This window comes from Haemaphysalis longicornis, unplaced genomic scaffold (genome assembly GCF_048455015.1).
Source record: "Haemaphysalis longicornis isolate Haplotype H1 unplaced genomic scaffold, Haemaphysalis longicornis Haplotype H1 scaffold_10, whole genome shotgun sequence".
NCBI lineage: Eukaryota > Metazoa > Arthropoda > Arachnida > Ixodida > Ixodidae > Haemaphysalis > Haemaphysalis longicornis.
This window is the reverse complement of record NW_027526204.1, coordinates 43946302-43966485: the sequence shown is the minus strand read 5'-3', so window position 1 is coordinate 43966485 and position 20184 is coordinate 43946302. Positions and strand designations below refer to the sequence as shown.

Sequence of the window (20184 nt, the reverse complement as noted above, 5' to 3'; positions counted from 1 at the left end):
TAAAAAGCCTAAGAAAAATTAAAAATTAACAACAATGAAAATAAGGACGCTCGAATGAAAAGGCGATTAAAAAATATTGACGTTTACTACACTCGCCAATGCGAACTTTGTGCGCAGCGCGAACTGCAGGTGCAGCACGCAGTGCGTGCTGGGTTTCTGCTCGGCTGCACCGCCCTCCCCCCACATACTTTCCTCCTCCGTCTCCTTCGCTCGCTCTGTTACGAGGACATCGCTGCCGCCACCCTACAGCACCGGGCGCCAAAGGGCTGCGCACTAAAAAGTAGTGCAAGAACAGGAGAGATAGAAGTAGTAAACTCAAAACAAAATTTTTGAAGCACCTGTACGAATACGGCGGTGCCATGCTCAAGAAGTCAAAGGGATTTGCAATCGCGTATCGTCGACAATCTGTACTGTTATTGACATGTTTTCGTATTGCTTGTATTCACTGGCGAGGCACGCATGCAAGCATCCACGTGAGTGCGCCGTCACTGGTTACGTCGGGCTCCGCGGGATGGCGGTACTTGTCCGTGCTAAGCACATGACTGTGTTGCGCTCTACCTCACCGAACGCAAGGTATTCGAGTCTACCCTCGAGTCCAATGTGAGTGCGATTAATAACATCTCTGTTGACCCCACCGTTGAAAATCGGGTTGAAGCGGAGCAGACGACGCACGCCGGTGTTTTTTTTTCTTCGGCGTGCGGGTGCAGTGGCCCAAGGCACGCCATGTCTGTGGCGCATCGACCATGCGTGTGGCCGTTTCCAGTGTTGCCAAGCGAAGACATTGACAGCTAAACTTTTCAACGAATACCACCTATAGTCACTACACTTGCCATCCGGCACTTTATTTTAAGCACCTATCCTTATAAATTTTCATGAATATTGAGAAGACATTAAAATCCTTAAAGCTCTTGACTAGAAGACACCGTTGCGTTGTTTCATGTGCCACAGCGTCTCCTTGATTATCCTGTTCTTCACGTAGGAGCGTTCAATGAAGGTCACGCCAAGTCTGGTAACCTCGAAGTCGTCCCCTGCAAGAATGTCACCATGATTAACCCAGCCAAAAACTAACACCATTTTGTTCGCTGAATTTTGACTTACCGTACAGTTCCTTGATAAGGGGCAAATCTACGTTCTTTGGAAAACCTGCGAGTATTGTTGAAACACATTTTGTAATTTGCGTAGGAATTTTCTCTCTACGCAGCGTTACTGAAGGCGAACCAAAAATTGCCTCATTTCTGCTCCTCTCGTTGCAAATGTTGACGAAAGACGATAGTCGATCGGCTGGCGCCCCTGCCATGTAAATGCTTCCCTTCTCTTTCTCGCTGACCTCTAATGCTCTTCCTTGCTTTCCCGTCTCGTTACTCCCAAAATAACTGGCTGGAGGTTTGGTCAAGTCAATTTGAATTTACCGCGTTCCACTGCTCCAAATCGGGTGCCTCGATTCCAGCGCTGCCGTACGGCGGAGACGCGCGTGAATCGAGGTACCCTACTACAACGTTTATAGAACCGCGTTGCCGTACTCCACGAGCCTGCCAAGCGGAACGCGGAGCCTATCTAGTGGAACCTTTCGTAACTGTTGCCGCAACTGATTTCTTAAAATGCCGCTAGAAGCTATAGTGGCGAGGGCGACAGCAGGCGACGGAGTAAATTTTCTTTCTGCAGTGGATGTAGTATTTCATTTCGCCAAAATCAAGCATTCCTATTTTTTTATAAATGAACACTGTAAATATCACTAATTTATTGATTTCCTGCCTTATATTTGCGTAATGTCTTGTTCTTGTTCAACAATGTTGACAAGTATGAACATTGACACCGGACTTAGACATTTAGATTTGGCTGTCGGTACATAAGACTATTGCGCAGTTTCTGTTTCAAGTTTTTTCGGTTGGCTGAATTGAGTCAAAGACAGACAGGCAGACAGAGAGAGAGAGAGAGAGAGAAATAACTTTTATTTACATAGTGGATTAGGGCGCGGTGGGCGCAACCCTGAGGGTTGCGACGACTTCAGCCGCTCGAGTCACGAGCTCCTTCTGGAGCTGGGGGTCCGAGCGGCCCAACGCCTCCATCCACTGGTCAGGGGAATTAATGAAAGGGAATGGGTCCTCTGCACAAGCCCACATTTGGTGCTGGACCGTGGCCCTTTCACCGCAGCGGGGGCAGAGGGGGGATGGGTACAGGGAGGGGTGGATGTGATGCAGGACGGCTCTGCAGGGCAGGGACTCCGTTTGCAGTTGACGCCAGAGGCGTTCTTCCTCTAGAGTGAGGGATGAGTGGGCGGGGGGAAGCTTGCGGCGGGAGAGGTGGTAATGCTGCGTGACCTCTCTGAAGGTCAGGAGACTATCCCTGGTTGATCTGGCTCCATGGAGGGTAGAGTCCACATCGTATGCCCGGGTGACAAGTGCTCGGGCTGCCGTGTGGGCCGTCTCTATCCCTCCAATGCCCGTGTGAGCCGGGAACCATTGGAGTTCGACCGTGTGGGATGGCGAATTTAGACAGAGAATTTTGTGTGCCTGGGCCGAAATGAGACCTTTGGCGTAGTTTTGGACGGCCGTTTTCGAATCGGAGAATATAATTTCTGGGGTGGGCCTTTGTGTTAATGCCAGCGCGATTGCCGCCTCTTCTGCTACATGCGGGTGTCGGGTACGAAGGGTGAGGGTAGCAAGAGGAGGAGATGACGATGAGTTAATAACGGCGATAGCGAACGCCTCTTTATGGCGATATTCTGCAGCGTCCACATAAAGGTTAGCTCTGGAAGGGGGAAATTTTCGAGCTAATGACATGGCTCGATGCGTCCGCCTTTCGGTGTGGAATGATGGGTGCATATTTTTTGGGATGGGTCGAATGAGGATACGATTCCTGATTGACGATTTAATGCTGCACACTAACGCATTCCCTTTGGCTGGGCCGATCCCAAGTCTCTCTAGGAGGAATCTGCCCGCAGAGGAGCGCGCCAGGCGGTTGACTTGGCCAGTGCGGTGGCCTTCTATAAGTTCTGCTGTTGTGTTGTATGTCCCTGTTTCCCCCAGTCTGGCAGTGGAAGCGTTCGGTGGTAACTGCAGAGCAGCTCGGAATGCTTTGCGAATTAGGCCATCTACTTTCCTTATCTCGCTGTCGGTAAGGGATAGATAGGGAAGAGCGTATGTAATCCTGCTGATTAGGAACGCTTGGACAAGTCTCAGGCGCTCTTGCTCTTTGAGGCCGTGCTCTCGAGCAACGATCCTTCGGAGCAGGCCGATTACCTGGGTTACATGTGCCGAAAGCTTTTTGAGCACCTCCGTGTTGCGCCGATTACTCTGCAGCGTGAGTCCTAGGATTGTGAGGCTAGTGACTCGAGGTACAGGCTTTCCGTCCACTGAAACGCGGATGGAAGCTTCTCGGGAAGGTCCTGATCTTTTAGCGGGCAGAACTAAAAGTTCTGACTTTGTTGGGGAGCACTGCAGGCCCGCTACTCGGGCTCCTTGTACGACGGCTCTAGCACCAGCTTGAAGGGTTTCTTCGATGGAGGCATCACTTCCCCGAGTGACCCATAGGGTAATGTCATCTGCGTACATACTGTACTGGAGGCCGGGCACTCGGTCCAGAGCGGAGGCTATGTGTGATACTGCTAAATTGAATAATAGGGGGGATAGAACCGACCCCTGCGGCGTGCCAAAAGATGGAAGCTGAAGTTCTGGTGATTCCAAGTCCCCCAGTCTTAGCGTGGCTGTTCGGTGAGATAGAAATGCGCGAACATAGTTGTATGTCCGTACGCCCGGTCCTATACGCTCCAGCCCTGCCAAGATGGCTTTGTGAGATACTTTATCGAATGCCTTTGTTAGATCCAAGGCCAGGATTGCTGCTGAGTCTCGCGAGGGAGGGTCCTTTAGCAGATCGTAATATAGTCTCAGGTGGACATCGTTTGTAGCAAGCCCGGCCCTGAAGCCATACATATTGGGTGACAAGAATTCCTGTTCTTCTGCTAACCTGTTTATTCGAGTTAGAATGATGCGCTCAAATAATTTTCCTATACATGAGGTGAGCGATATTGGCCTAAGATTTTCTATCGAAAGCTGCTTGCCCGGCTTGGGGATTAGGGTTACGTTAGCATGACGGAATTCTCGAGGAAGAGTGCCCTCCATCCAATGCTTATTAAACAGCTTAGTGAGGTAGGCGATCGAGCCGTCGTCCAGATTTCTCAGCATTTTATTTGTTACACGGTCTTGCCCTGGGGCGGAAGACGTTCGCACGTCCTGTAGCGCTCCTCTGACTTCAGCCTCTGTGATTTCCTCGTCCAAGGAGGGGTTAGGTGGCCCGGAGTAGTCCGGGTGATTTTCGTGTTCGCCGTCTGGTACATATCTTCCGATGAGGTCTCGAATTGCCTGGTTCGGATCAGTCTCAAGATGTCTGGTGAGCTGGGTAATTTTGTTGGCCTGCTCCGTTTTAGAGCGGCTTGGGTCAAGGAGGTGCCTCAGAAGGGACCAAGTCCTCTTCATGCTCATAGAGCCCTGTAGCCGATCGCATAGCTGTTCCCATCCTGATCTGACTAGTTTGGCAGAGTAACATTCTATTTCCTTGGTTAGAGTGGCTATCCGTTTCCTTATGCGCTTGTTGTGCTTTTGAGTACGCCATCGCCTTTTGAGGCTTTTAAGAGCTTCCCACATATGCTGCAATTTAGAGTCGACGTGTGGCGTCGGTATTTCCGGATCTAGTTCTTGTTGATGATTTCTTACGTCCCCCAGGAGCTGATCCGTCCATTGAGCTAGGTCGAGCGTCGGGGAGGAGGGCAGGTCCTCAGCTCGTCGTGCCTCCCGGAAAGCGTGCCAGTCTGTGATGACAGTCTGCATGCGCTGTGGTGGTGTGGGGTGTTTGAGTGTCGTGTGTAGCTGTATTATGTGATGATCACTGCCTAGTGTGTCATCGAGCCTTCTCCATTCTGTATGGCCCACTCTGTAGGTTAGGGTGAGGTCGGGGGTGGTGTCTCGTTGTACACTTGTTCCCTCCCTGGTTGGTAGGTCCGGTGGTGTTTCTAGCGTCAGCTGCTGAGACTGAATTACATCCCAGAGTTGCCTGCCCTTTTTGCTATCCCTAGGATAACCCCATGCCGTGTGTGGAGCATTAAAGTCTCCAGTGACTATTAGGGGTGAGCCCGAAGCGGCTTTTTTGGCGGCCAGGATCAGTGATCGAAAATTATGTGCGCGTTGCTTGGGGCTGCTGTAAACGTTTAGTATGTGAATGACCTGTTGTGTCCTACGCTTCGGGTAGACCGTTACAAAGTCGTGAGGGATCAAACAGCTGTCAAAGTGTGTGTGTTGGGCAGATATGTTTCGTTGTACTAGTACTGCAGTGTCGTGTTGTGTCTGCAAGGACTGGTATCCTAGACATTTGACCCGCTTTCCAGGTTCCTGTAGCGTAATTATGTCAGGGGGATTATCTACTTTTTCTAGCAGTAGCTGTAGTTCCGCCCGTTTCCGAGCAAAGCCCCGACAATTCCACTGCCAGAGCACGACTCCCTTTTTAGAGGCCTTCATCAGTGATGTCATACATTGGGGCATTTTGGGAGTTTATCCGTGCAGCCAGGTCTCTGACACTCGACAACATCTCCTGGTGCATATTTTCAAATCGAGCCTGCATTTCGCCCTGGGCGGTGAGTATGGCTTGTACCGCTTGAGTGTATTCATACTTGTGCTCCGCTAGCGACCTTTCTAGACGGCCTAGTCGCTCCTCCGAGGGTGGCTCGGGCGAGGGAGGCATTTCCCCTTCGGGTGGGTTGGGTGCTTTCCGTTTTGGCGGGGGGTCCTCTCGCTTCGCAGTGCGTAATAGATTGATCTCTTTTTTGAGGGCGGCATTCTCAGCTCGCAGCGCGGCCATTTCGAGGCGCATGGCTTGTAATTCGCGTGCTATGTCAGATGACAGGGAAGGGGTGGGTTGGATGGGGTTGGATGATGAAAGGGGAAATGCTGGCATGCAGGTTGGGTTTCTGACCAGGGGAGTAGAGGCGCTGGGGCCGCTCACCTGTTGCCGTGGGGGTCTTCCACCTTGTTGGAGGGCGGCTTTGTAGGTGCCTTTGGGTCCTGCCCCGTGCTGGTTTTGGGGTGGGTGCTGCCCCGTCTTGTGCTCGTTGCCCTCAGGAAGCTTGTCTCGGTCCTTGGAGCTCCGGGCCTGGTGCTCTGGGTGGGCAGTCCGTGTTCCGTGATGGAGTCCAGGAAAATCTACGTCCCGGCCGTCCGGACCTTGGAGCAGGTGTCCTTGTTCAGAGACCGCCTGAGCATACGAGGAGGGTGGCTTGCGGGGTTGAAAGCGTCTTGGGCAGTCCGCGGAGCCCGTGGAGTGAGGGCCCTCGCACACTATGCACCGGGGGGTGCACGGGTGGTCACCGGAGGGATTCGTCGTGCCGCAGCGGGAGCAGCGCTGGTGGGAACTGGCGTTCGGGCATACGTCTTGTCGGTGCCCGGCTTGCCAGCACGCGGCGCAAGCCTCCGTCTTGCGGCGAAAGGGTTTGCACCGGTACGTCGTTGCTCTGTATCGTACCCAGAAGGGAACTCGGTGACCGTCGAACAGAATTTGCACCATGTTGGAATTGTTCAAGCGTTTGGCGTCAAGAATTGGTAAGTCCTGGTTATAGTTGAAAATGCTGTCCTGCACTTGTTCGGGGGTGTCGTCTTCTGGAATATTGAAGATGATTCCCATGGTCGTATTAGCTGGCGCGGACACGTGAGCGGCTATTTCGAATTGCTGACCGCGGAGCACAAGACTTTGAATGCCGACATATTTGGTGGCACGGTCTTCTGAAGGTGTGCTGACGAGGAGATAATTAGCCACGTGGTGCACTCGAATTTGATCCTCACGGTTCGGTGGCACTCCCGCTTGGGCCAGGATTGCATCTGCTAATGTAGCTTGCGCTATAGATGAGAGCGCGAGTCCTCCTCGGGGGCGCAGGACAATTTTCACATCAGAAGATGGGAGAGGCGAAGCCGGCGGCGGGCGACGCGGGGAACGCTTTTTCTCTTTCCTGGGTGCTCGTGCGGCGGCCGAGGCGTTCGTGGATGCAGTAGACGCACGTGCTTGGTCGCGCAAGGCGCTTTGCCGGTGGCGAATCGTAGCCCACCCGGGCTGCTGTAGCTCCTCGGGTTCGATGTCCTCCCCTTCCACGATGCTTTCCATGCTGGGTCTTGCGATGAGCGACGATGTGCCGGAGCTCGCGCCGCCGCTTGCAGATGTTGAGCCGGCGGCGACGGCGACTCCCTAGGCCTGTTAGGCCTAGCGGAGCTGGTAGCGTGGGAGATTTCCAAAAGGCTGTAACTGACCGTTGGGTTGGTCCTCGGCCACGATGTTGGTGTCCTCAGTATTGGTGTGGCTTGCCGGTTCTCGCGGTGCACAAATTGGCAACGTGGAAATGAATTAAACGGCAAGACAGGGGTCCAAAAGCGGAGCCGACGAGAAATGGGTTCGCATCGCGTGGCCCCCTAGCGGCTTTTTTCCAGGCAGACAGACAGACAGACAGACATGTAGATAGACAGAAGGACATGCAGACAGACTATAATTTCTGCGTTTCAGTAGCCCAAGAAAGACTCGTCTTTAAAACACCGATTTCGAAGCGCAGTTCTTTATGGCGTGTTGGCGACATCGTGTCCGCCAACCATTCTGTTCATTCATGCACCGTTACAGCGCGCCGAAATGGCACCGCTGGCCGACTTACAGTTGCCGGAGCGGCAGCGGAGGGCTTGCCGATATCTGTGTGGTAGGCAGTTGATAAACGCACACTACGCGGTTGCGGTGCGTTAGCTGCAGTGGGTCCTCAAAACGAGTGTCAGGTTCATACGTCGTGCGCGGAATAAGGATACAGCTGTGCTTTAACTATGAAGTTAACCCCGAAGGCTTCAGAGGCAAGACCGCGAGTTGTTTGAAGGGGAAGCATCACTACCGTAATGTAACATCCTCGCCATGTTGTCACAGCATCAGCTCATCTGATGTTTATTTTATTTTCGAAGTAGTTTACATTTAGGATTCTAGACATCCGCCCACGTTTGAACACAATATTTAATATAGGCACCCAGAAGTTCTTCTTTAGCATTGCCAAGCATTGTGCGACTAAATTCTAATGGCAGCCAATGTATATTACGTTTGAAATACTGGGGACTTGAAAAATTGTACATTTGTCTTATATGCTCGCAGCAATGAGTGACAGAAAATTTTGCCGTAGACGTACTTTCAGCGAACAATTTTTTTTTTTTTGAGATTCCAGGCCCTGCAGTCATGCGCAACGCAGCTAAATACTTCACGAGTTCCACAATTTTGCAAATTTTGGGAAACCCTGCTGCACCAGATGAGCGCTGCTCATTTTTTTTACGAAAGCTGACATGGCCGGTACGTGTAATTACAGTTAAGGCCACACGCAGCTTTGCAGTCGAAGTTCTCCTCCATTACTTATTTTAGAGCAGCGCGTAAGCCTTCAATTCTTGTCCCAAGTTCACCCTCCCAAGAATAAGAATAAGGAAAAAATATTTTTCCTTGTTTCGAAAAAAAATTCGACCAATGAATTGTGAACATGTAAGACCGCAGAATATAACTTTGCTTTGATGCATACACAGGAAATGTTTCATTTAGATATTTTCTGACGACAAAAAGTTGATTAAATGTTCACATTAGCATCTAGCAAGCCCTGTGGTGCATGCGCATGACTTTCTACAGTTTTTTACCACACGCATACGTTCCCTCTTTGGCAACTCCTCAAACACACCCTTGCTGGGGCCGTATTTATGTTTCCTGTAGGAAAACGCACACAGTTGAGACGAGGTTCGCAATTCCAATCATGGTGTAAAGTTTCGGTAGCATTTTTGCAGTTAAGGTATACCCGGAAAAGAAATTGTTGGCGCTAAGCCTAAAAGTCACGGTTGATTGTACATTTTTCAATTATTTGAAAATCGGTGCCGTTTATACGCGAGATTTTTGATGTTCAAATACGCACCCGAAAACGTAGGGTCGTCGTACTCGGTGGTGTAGAGTCCGTACGAAAAACCGGGTGCCACAAGGGAGCGCATCAGAGCGACGTATCTGTGGCGAATTAAATGGTACAACTAAGCTGACGTCAGCGCATAAACAACGGTACATTTAAAGTAAAGCTGTAGACCGGGCTAGTTGGTAATTCATAGTAATCAAATGTAGCGCAGCAGAAGCACACAAGGCACAAAGAATACAGAGCGCTCGACCGTGTGTATTCTTTCTGTCCTGTGTGTTTCTGCTGCGCTACATTTGATTACTATGTACATTCAAGCAAGCATGATGACGTCTGGTGCGTTCTCACCGAGTTCTGTCCTCCAGTCTAACCGACACAAGTCCACCGCGATCCCAAATGATGTCCATGAGGCCCGCGCACTCTCTGAAAAAATACAAATACAGGTGAACACTTGCGTAGGCATTACAGGGTCACTAACTCATTCATTCATTCATTCATTCATTCATTCATTCATTCATTCATTCATTCATTCATTCATTCATTCATTACATAGTGCAGCCCAAGCGCTTTGCAAGAGTGCGAACAGAATTCAGTAAAAAAAAAAAACCTGCAATTCTTCGCAGACTAAGCATACGCAGAAGTGAGGTAAAAAAACGCCACAAAACAGATAAACAGCAATAGGTAGGATAAAGAATTTCCTTAGGCAAGAGAAAATACAGCCACCGAATAGGGCGTTCCCACATTCAGCAGTACTTGGGGAAGAAATAGAGCACAAGTGTCCTAGTTCTGGCATAAAAGGCGAGTTTTTTAGTTCCTGACTGCCCCTCGTCAAAAAGACGTTTGCGGGTGATATACATAAATATTCTCAGATTTATTAAAAGCGAATTCACTAGGATGTAAAGAAATTTTGAGGCCGACCTTTGGCTTTCTCAAGGGGTATTTCCACCGCCTCCCAGTTTATACGAATTGCCGCCGAAATCGGCTCACTGGAGCTGCACTCAGTCACCTCTTGGGTGTCACCTCTTGGGTTATCCCGCCTTGAAGAAATTTTTGTTGACGAGGCTATACATAACGCTGTCCTTCCTCCCGCCTCACCGCAGTATTGTTCTACTTGGTCTCTCCAGCCGAACCGTACCCTCCCTAATATTACGTAACTTTATGTTTCGTTACGAATCAGCGAGCCGCTGCGCTTCAAGCTTCGTGCAGCGCTTTTCTGTTATGTGGTGAAGCCTCCACTACGTGCGCCTTTCGTGTAAAACATAGGTATATCAGTCTTTTTTGGTAAGATGACATGTCATCACCCCGATACAAAGGGGAAACCAATAGAAATCATCATCATCATCATCATCTTCGAGTAGGCGTCTCTGTGTCGGTGACCCAGTCTTACAGCGACCGCCAACGGATCCCAACATGCGCAGCACGCCTGGGCGTGATTCAAACTTCGGCATGATTTAGACTTAGGCGACAACGCGACGTGTAGACGTAGAGACACGTCCGAAGAACGCAGACACCGTTCCGGAGACCTCCTCTCTCCCCTCTCTCTGACTCAGCGGGCGCCACTACTACCGACCCCTCCCGAACTCTGGAAAGAGCGTTGTGTGTGTCTGTACCATGTCGCGCAGTGTCCAGAAACTAGAGGGAACGCTTGTTAGACCGTTAGAGCCCCACGCGCTGAAGTTCATTCCTGTTGGAGCAGCGAATCAATGCTGTCACTCTGCTCGAGTTCTGTACTGTAACCTCGCCCGCCGGGGCATTGTTCCTGTATTGCTTCGGCTCAACTCTCGCCATGCAGTAAACGAGTTAAGTTTGCCTGTGGCTTATTGTCGTCATCTTCAAGGCGCAACATTTGCTGGCTGCTCGCAATTCACGACGCTACCACACGCATGATGGAGACGACGGAGCTCGGCTCAGAGACGCCTTCCCGAATGCATTAGTTTACAAAGGCACAAAAGACACGGAAGAAATATTGAGGTAAGCACAAATTGGGAGCCTTCTACCATATGACTAACAGAAAAGGCAGGCTCAGTTCACAGACACGGGGACAGTATCCGCGCTGTTAGTCATATGATAGAAGGCACCTGTTTGTTTATACCCGAGTCTTTCGTACGTGCCTTCTGCGCCCCGGTAAACCGGGACCTAAACCAACTCGCCACGCTTTGTTTTCACCTAACTTAACTAGTTAAATCACCTTATTTCACCTTGTCCCCTCGCCTCAAGCCAGAAACACACCAACCCTGACGCTGCAGTTTTCGCATCGTCATGGAATCGTGCCTTACCTCCTACTCGTCCCCTGATGCACCCCTCATATAAAGACGCTGATCTCCTATATGATTGATTAATTTATTGTAGGGTTTAGCGCGCCCACGCAACGCAGGCAATGAGGTGGGCCGTAGTGGAGGGCTCCGGAGGGATCCATACCGCTGTTATGACGAGATTTAACAACGTGACTCAACTAGCCCCAACCACGACTGATTTAGCGCCTTCCCTTGCTTCTGCATTTTCCCCAACCACGGCCAAGGGGTCCTCATTGGCTTAATAAATGACATTTAATTTATTCATACGTTCGTGGTCACGTTGCGCTCCACGAGAAGTATAACCTAGTTAGGCCGGCTAAGGAGTAGAAAAAAGTTCCAGTCGTGCCTATGACAGATCAAACGAATCGCCTTCTGAATTTCTTCAACTCCTAAGTACTACGCTTTTCTTCCGTACACTGTCCAGCTGTATTAAAGAATTGGTCTAATTGGAGTTTTGGGGCAATTTATACCAATTAGAGCTCTTTAGGCGCGCCGAAATCTCGTGTACACCTGGGCACATCTGCATAACAGACGCACTTCCTCAACACCGAAAATAAAATTCGTGATCTCGGGTGTGGCATCATAACGCCTTCGTTGCCGCACAACCGCAGCGGGTGCTGACAGAGTCGAAGTTAACGAGAAAACATGTTTATGTATCATGACAAACTGAACATTCAGAAAACCTTCCGCCCCCGTATTACCTAGACAGTTATCATACAAAAAACTGCATGCAGCTTAAACGGGAATAAATCGAATTGCGATCAGTACAGAAGGGGAAAACGTGCACGGAACACAATGAGGCCGAGGAAGCGCTAAGAAAGATAGAAAAAAAGCCGGCGTGCAGATGGGCTGACTAACGCAGTCACCCGTTTCAAATCACACAGAAAGGCCGCCTTGAGGAAAACTTGGCAGATAGACCAATTCCCTGCTAGGCTTTCCTTTAGTGTCAAATCTTTGATCAATGCACGCAAAATTTTATAAAAAAATTCCTTGAAAAAGATTCCAACACAACCAGGTATTCTTTAGTTATCGCCGCAGTAGTCAAGACCATTCCGAGCATCTCGTGCCACAAGATACTTATACTATGACGGCGAGCATTGAGTACAGCATTAATGTTCGCCACGAAGTTTGTCCTCCCATCTTTTTTGCTACCGTGTAACAAATGAATACGATGATATTTACGGAACTTCAATATATGTATGCAGATCCCACGAGCAATGAAGAGTGGAAGATGCAATGACATATAGAATATGTCAGAATTTTGCACATTCAATGGAGGAAGGGGTAAATTCGTTTAGAGTTCAAAAAGGTTTTGGCAGTAGTGTAACGTACCCACTCCGCAATGTGAGGAAACTGAGAGACCAGCCTTTATCACAATGATGGGGAAAAGAGTACAAGACACCTAATGAGATTGTTTTAGCTCCAAAACTTCAGCCAAGTATATCGCGAACTTGGTCTTCGTTTTCAGAGATAATCATTTATCCTCGCCCCCCCCCCTTCCCCCTCTCCATTTTTCCTCTTCGCTATAGATTCTTTCAAAGCACATTCATCAAGTTTGGTGCATGTACTGCGGCGCCTGGATGTTCAGCGTTGACACGCCATTGCCGGGAGAGTAGGAAATCCTCTCAGGCAATTAGGCTGCGGGGAAATGCCACCGAAAAAGAACAGCGTATGGAAGTGGTTCTAAAATGGGTGTCCGTGGACTCCAAAGGTCCGCGAGAGCAGTTGAGAGGTCCGCGAAGCTGCCCTGAAAACTCCCCCCCCCCCACCACCCGCCATTCCTTTCTCGATTCTGCCAGCACTTGCTGCTGCTGATGATGATGACGATTGCTATTGGTTTCCCCTTTGAAGCGGGGTGATGACATGTCATCTTACCAAAAAGGACTAATATAACCATGTTTTAGACTCTTGGTTTAATACTAGCGCTGCTTAGGGCAGGCACTAAAGCTTATTAGGCCCGAAATACCTTCTTTTCCCTGTTACAGGTGGTAACTGTCCAAGGCAATATTCCCCTCTCTGCTTTTCGTCCACCAGCATTCTAATCTTCTTTTCGTCCCCTCGACAGCCTTGAAGTTACCTTCCTCTCTTATACCCTTAAATCCTAGAGCTTCTGAAAGCCCAATATTCCCTTTATGTAGATTTGGATGGATACCCTCACATTCTAACACTATGTGCCGCATAGTTTCTGTTTCTTTTCCGCAGACCACACATACCCCATCATTTCGTGAATACTTCCTCACAAAATTCTTAGTTCGCAGGCAACCTGCTCTAGCCTCAAAAAGCAAAGCACTGCCCTGGGAATTATCGTAGAAATTTTCCTTTCTGATGTTCATCTTCTCAGCCCTGTACATCTCTAACGACGTTTTAGCTTCCATTTTTTCCCTCCATTTATTCGTTTCAATCTGCCTTGCCTCTTTTTGGTTACCTTGGCTGTTTTGGATTCCCCACTGTTCTTTCCGTATTTCATCGTTAGCCTTCTAGTCTTTCTTAACCAATGCGTGTCCGCGCTTTTCAAGTATAGGTACCTAAAAACCCTAGCTGCCCACCTTCGTTGATCCATTGCCCTCAACCTCATCTCAAAGCATATTTTACTCTGAGCTTCTCTAACTTCAAACGACGCCCAGCCCATATCTCCCTGAACTGCTTCGTTAGTTGTTTTTCCATGCGCGCCTAAGGCCAAACGTCCTACCGTTCTCTGGTTTACTTCAAGGCCTGATAGAACGTCTTATTTTAAGCAGAGTACAGCATTCGCAAACGTGAGACCCGGAACCATTACTGCTTTCCACATTCCTCTTACTACTTCATATTTGTTATACCCCCACAGAGCTCTATGCTTCATTGTAGCTGCGTTTCGCTTTCCCTTAACCTTAAGTTGCTCCTCGTGAGTACTTAAGTAGTTATCCCCTTCGTTTATCCACACTCCCAAATATTTATATTCCTTCACTCTAGGTAATTCGCCTTGCTGGATAGACACTACGTCGGTGGTAACGTCATTGAAAACCATTATTCCTGATTTTTCTGCACTGAAATTTAACCCGAGGTCAGTGGCTTCCTGGCCACAAATATTTATTAGCCTCTGCATATCGGTTTGGTTATCAGCTAAAAGAACAATGTCGTCTGCGTATAACATTCCCGGAATATGCTGTTGTACCACTTCGCCTTGCAGCATATGGGTTAGGCTAAACCCTACTTGACTTTCTTCCAGTTTCTTTTCTAACCCTGCCATGTAAAGCATGAACAGTATTGGGCTCAAAGGGCATTCCTGTTTCAGTCCCCGATGGATGTTGACCTGCTGGGCGCATTTCTGTCCTTCCCAAGTAAGGTGCACTCTATTGTCTTTATAGATTGCTATAAGGAACTGTACTAACTCGTCATCTAATCCCTGGAGTTTCAGCATTCTCCACAGCCGTTCTCTGTTTACGTTGTCATATGCCCCTTTAATGTCCAAGAACGTAATCCATAGTGGTTTATTCTGTGTTTTCGCAATTTCAATGCATTGCGTTATCACGAACAGATTGTCATCCAGTCGCCTGTCTTGTCTAAATCCATTCTGCAGTTCCCCAAGTATTTCATTTTCTTCCATCCATGCTTGAATTTCTGATTTTATCGCCTGCATTACGAGTCTATACACCACTGACGTTACTGTGAGTGGTCTGTATGAATCAATACTGGCTTTGTCTCCTCTGCCTTTATATATTAAATTCATCCTACTTTCTAACCAGTCCTCTGGTATTTGTTTGGTTTCTATCACCTTATCTATTGCCCTCATAAACGATTCTTTACTTTTAGGTCCAAGTAGGTTTATCAGTTGCATTGGTATTCCGTCCGGGCCCACTGCTGTCTGGGGGGAAACCTTTTGCTCTGCTTTTTTCCAATCAAGGTTGCTCAAACTTATTTCCCTTTCCGCAGTCTTTTGTGGCGCTGATGTTATCGGTGCAGGTTTCCCTACCACTATTGCCCTAAACTTCTCACTAATCACTCGATGAATATGCGCCAACGCGTGCTCTCCTTCTAAATGTTCCCCCTCCTCATCAATCAGGAATTTTTGATGGTTATCTTTTTTTGAGCTTAGTGATTTTACATGGTTCCAAGACTTCTTGGATGCGCTTTTGTCCTTCTTCCGTATTTCTGCCATCCATTGTTCGCTTTTCTGCTTGATCTTTGCTTGCACCATTTTCTGCACTTCTAGTTTTTTCCCACGGTAGACATCCAACTTTTCCTTCACTACCTCCGGTTCCATACCAGTTCTTTTTGCTTCTCTATGTTCTCTCGACGCCTTTCTTCGCTGGTCAATAGCCTCTTTTACTTCCTTATTCCACCAGATTCTCGGCTTTCTCTTCCCTTTCCATCGGTTTTGTTCTTTTGCTTCATTCATCTTACCCTTTATGAACGCAATCATTTCGTCGTAATCCCAATTTTTGCCTGGGTATTTATTGATTTCATCTTCCAATCTATCAGCGATGATCTTTAACTGCTCATTATTCAAATTATTTCCTCCTATTGTACCTATTTCTGCATTTGTCCGGGTTGCGCCTCCAAAGTGCAAGCTAAACCACTTGTGGTCGCTTCCTAAGCTGTCTGTTCCATTTTCATCTATCCTCATTTCCCGCAGCCTTCCGTATACTGTCTCGGATACTAAACTGTAGTCTATGCTGGACTGTCTGTTACCGCTTTCCCAAGTTATTTGTCCGTCACACTTGCTTTCCGTGTTTACTATTACAAGCCGGTTTTCCTGACATAGATCTATCACTAGGGAACCGTTGTGGTCTGTGTATCCATCCAAACCTTCTATATGGGAATTCATATCTCCAACTATGATTATTTCGCCCGAATCTTTGAACTCGTTTATATCTCTTCTCAAACAGTTTACCATTTCCTCATTTTCCTCCCTAGCACTACTTCCGGTCCACAGATACACCACTCCTAACCATGTATTTTTCCCCTCTATGGTGCCTCTAACCCATAGATGCTCTTTACAACTTTCATGCACTCTCTGCCAGTCGGTCCCTTGTTTAATGAGCATGCCAACACCTCCCCCTTTCTTCATTCCTGTGGTCCTGTTGCAACCTTCCCAGACATAATTGTCTATGATAGGTGGGGCTTCTAGGTCCCGGAGGTGAGTCTCGGCTAAAGCGTACACGTCTATTCCTTCCAGTTCAAGTTGCTTTTGAATTTCCACCCACTTATCTGGCTTTCTTCCTCCCTGCATATTTATGTAGCCGATTAAATATTTATTGCATTTGTTTTTCCCTTTCCGCTTACGGGGTCTGTTTTTGTCTTTTACAGAAAAGACAAAAACAGACCCCGTATCTGTTTTTGTCTTTTTGCTTGCAATGCAAAAAGGTGGCTTCGCCGCATTACATGTAAGTATATTTTATTCGCGTAGCACGTATTTAACATCTGCTTTCGCACAACGCGCCAGCTATGAGAACGAAAAAAAAATCCCACAGATAAGCAGCATATAGGTGGTTAGAAGACTTTTAGATTCAAGAGCAAATTGTTTAACATTATGACGCGCATCGTCATTAATGTCAAGCAGAAAAGGGGGGAGTTGTACAAGTCTGTGGGCAACGTAAGCTGCAAGCACAAATTGTTTGACATTATGACACCGATGAACTTATTCTCCATCGCGGGTTCACCCTTCACTCTCCGAAGCCCGGAAGGGGTCCCTGGGGCAGTCATGGCTGAGAACCACTGGCGTATAGAAAGGTACTGCGTACCCGCCCCATCGAGGAGGACGAATTTTTTTCGGTAACGCGTTGCGAATTGCAGCAAGTTAGGTTTCGTCAAGGGGGCTGACTAAACATCTTTACAACGTGAACGACCCTTGTTAACGCCCTGCTATGTTTGACATTTGGCAGGATTACCAAATTTCACCATTTACGTGGCTTGAAGCTTGGCTTGTAATGGACTTTGTTCCGATACCGCATGGACAGAAGTGTCCCAGAAATGTTTTGAAGAGCGCGCCGTTTCCCGAGCTTGTTCCGACTCAGTCGAGGACACTTCATGGCTGTTCTTTGAGGCTAGATATTTTTAGGGCGCAACCCTTTGGCGCCCGTCTCTGGGCTCAGCCGCGTCGGCGTCGTCGTGACCGAGCGAACGGTGGGAGGACTGACGAGTGGCGAATGATGGGAAGACGAAGACCGACGAATGAAAGAAAGCAAAGAAGGAGAGTGTCGCGAAATTGGGAGGGGAGGGTGGTTCGCCGTGGCGGCGCGAGCCAGCGCTCTCCGAAAGTGTGCGGTGAGGGCAGTATGCTGTGCCCGCACGAGGCGCTCGACGGCGCGACGCTTGGCGAAAACGTGAGGGTGGCGTGCGCGTGACTATGATGTGCGTTAGCTCAAGACGCAGTTCGCGGTCCCTTCATGAGACGCACTTCACGCCGCCGACGCAGAGGCTCACCATAGGAGCCATCAAGAGTGAGTTCTGAACTGCGAATGAGGCAACCGGTCGCGCGCTTCGTCAGCCGCTGCAGCTAAACGAGCTGCTAGAGCGGAGGCTCATCGCGGCCGACGCCAGAACCCCGAGTGAGTGCTGAACAATGAGTAGCTGCGCCTAAATATCGCATTAGGAAGTATCGTAATCGCCAGCCAATTTTTTTTAGGCTAGATATCCCCGAAAGCGCGCGTAGGCAAGATAGGTATTGTGCGAAAGCGTTTAGATAGACTTCATTTGCATCAGTTTGTCCAGTCCAAAATAGCGGGAAGAATGAATTTAGGGAAACCCACTTGGTGAATGCGTAGAGGTCGCAGATATAGACTTTCAGCATGCCATCAGATGTCTGCAAAGAAAAATAAATGCTAGTATCAGGTATTTGTAAAGAACATGACGCGTAATTTAAATGTCCGCCAGGTCAGATGTGAAATATGGACATAACGTGGCTCTTAAAAGTTTAAAACTTCATTAATGCGCCCTTGTAGCAACAGAAGCCTTTCCAGAGCAAACATTGGTCTCAGTCTTTCGCATCAGTAGCACTGCGCTTTTGCAACTTTGCAATGTTCGAGTCGTATCCAGGTTGACAATGAAAACTTTTTCTGCTCATCTCTTTCTTCTACAACTACTAAACCATATGCCACTGCAATATCCACTGATACCGCTAATATCATAACTGCCGCCACAACTGCGACCACAACAATTACTACCACTACAAATACTCTTACACCTCGCCAATCAGCTGCGCCTTCATCACAAAAACATCATGCTCTCAATAAGTAGCTAAATTTATAACTAAATTAATCTGCTTCTGTCACTGTAAGGCATTGCCAGCGGAATAAATTAAGCTAGGACGACATGCAGGAGCATGTGCACTGGAGTATACCCACAACTTTTTTCGCGATTTATTGACTTGCCCCGCCCTCAGCCGCTGTATAATGTCTAGGTACCTAGCACAGTAGACAACCGCACACCTGCAAAATCTTGCAGCCAGTGACCGGACAGTTGTTCTCCAAGACATCAAGTTGATTTGCATCAAAGAACTGACGGACCACATCCTCAAGGAACTCGACACCAACCACCTGAAAGCCGAGGTCGTAGAACCTGCAATTCAACGTTCACATGCATAATAGAACCTCCTGGAGGCTGAAAACAGTGACAATAAAAGTTGGGGGCTTTCGGTTACACATTGCCATTCGGGGGTGCGGAAAAGTCCTCCCAAGGCCCCAACACCTATTGTTGCTTTTATTCGGCCAGCTACCACAGAATGTCATGGCAATAAGCACTGGTGTGGGCGGATTGTTGATTACAATGTAGCATCCGCTGTACTGCATGTAGCTTGTGAAATGAATTACAGATCCAGGTGTCCAAACCCTGTATGCTTAGGACACTTCGAAAGCCATGACAAGCGCCCGCAAGAGACGCTTCAGTTATGAGAGTTAACAGCCTTCGCTAAACCAGCGTCGACCGAAGGCTGCGAACTCTTTCCCGCCCATAACCGCCCCTTTCTTGTAAGCGCGTAGTGTCAGCCTACTTTCCATACGGGTGTATTGCCCCACAGGGACTCTTATCTCCAGATAACTCAGCGTAAACATAGAAAGCCGAAGGATTCGAGGAAGGGCGCCTTATCACATAGCAGGCACCCAACCTGCTATTTGCAATGAGAATCTCATCGCAGGCTGTTAACTGCAGCAGGAAACACTGAATCTGGACTAAGGACGCCCTATAATGTATCTCCTGTTTTGCTACGGTGATACGTAAAGCTTTCAAGGCAAAAAGGAAGGCTGGATTTCGGTAACGATTATGGCTCCAGGAACGATTTCAGCCAGTTATCATCAGCCGTGATTGGCCATTGTATTTCTCTTAGCGAGGTCAACACCTTTTTTTTTTCTCTTGGGGTAGTCAGAAATACAAACTTGCTGTGACTAAACATCGGTTTAGATGGCCTATGTTTTTCTGATTTGCTGCACTGGAACTAGTTGGTCTTCATATCAGGCCAGCAGGGTCTACAAGGCTAGACCAGTGGAATGTTGCAGCCTCATGCGCGCGTATGAATTGGGGAGTGCTGAGACATGTGCGATTTGTGGTGAGATATTTATCCGCAAATTTCAGTGGATTTCCTCGCCGTTGAGGTATGAGGCCCACACTATGACTGTTTCCGAAGATAAGCAATTTCCCGGGGTGAAATACCAATCACGCATTCAAAGATAATATATGTTGCTAGGTGAAATACCAACCATTTAAGGGGCGGGGGTAGAGCAATGGTCACGCTAGTAGCTGGCATGTTTTCTGCCTGCTGCGCCGTGTCGGACTGTTTATATTGTTGTGATTAACGCCGGGAACTTGAATCCCAAAATGAAAACAGGCAGCACTCCAAAAAGAAATACGCAATAATTAAATAAAATAGCCTGGGAATAAGATGGTGGTTTCAGGATTCTTGACTTATTGGGCAGCATGTGTAAACTAAGCCGAGAACTAAGCAGAATCGGGAAAGAAGACTAACAAGACATCCATCCCAAAGCCTGT

The 20184-nt window shown here is 48.3% G+C and overlaps 1 protein-coding gene across 2 annotated transcripts in view; it reads right to left on the bottom strand.

The window, feature by feature from the left end:
• Nucleotides 1-812: 812 nt before the first annotated feature.
• Nucleotides 813-20184, bottom strand: part of LOC144158417 (putative thiopurine S-methyltransferase) — a 68698-nt gene continuing 49326 nt past the window's right edge. For both annotated transcript variants that reach the window (XM_077689293.1, XM_077689294.1), the window contains 6 exons: nt 18633-18762; nt 17955-18007; nt 9281-9355; nt 8945-9030; nt 1099-1143; nt 813-1028 (listed from right to left, as the gene is read on the bottom strand). In XM_077689293.1, the coding sequence (XP_077545419.1) occupies nt 913-1028; nt 1099-1143; nt 8945-9030; nt 9281-9355; nt 17955-18007; nt 18633-18762 (505 nt within the window). In that variant the 3' untranslated portion in view covers nt 813-912. The remainder of the gene's footprint in view (nt 1029-1098; nt 1144-8944; nt 9031-9280; nt 9356-17954; nt 18008-18632; nt 18763-20184) is intronic.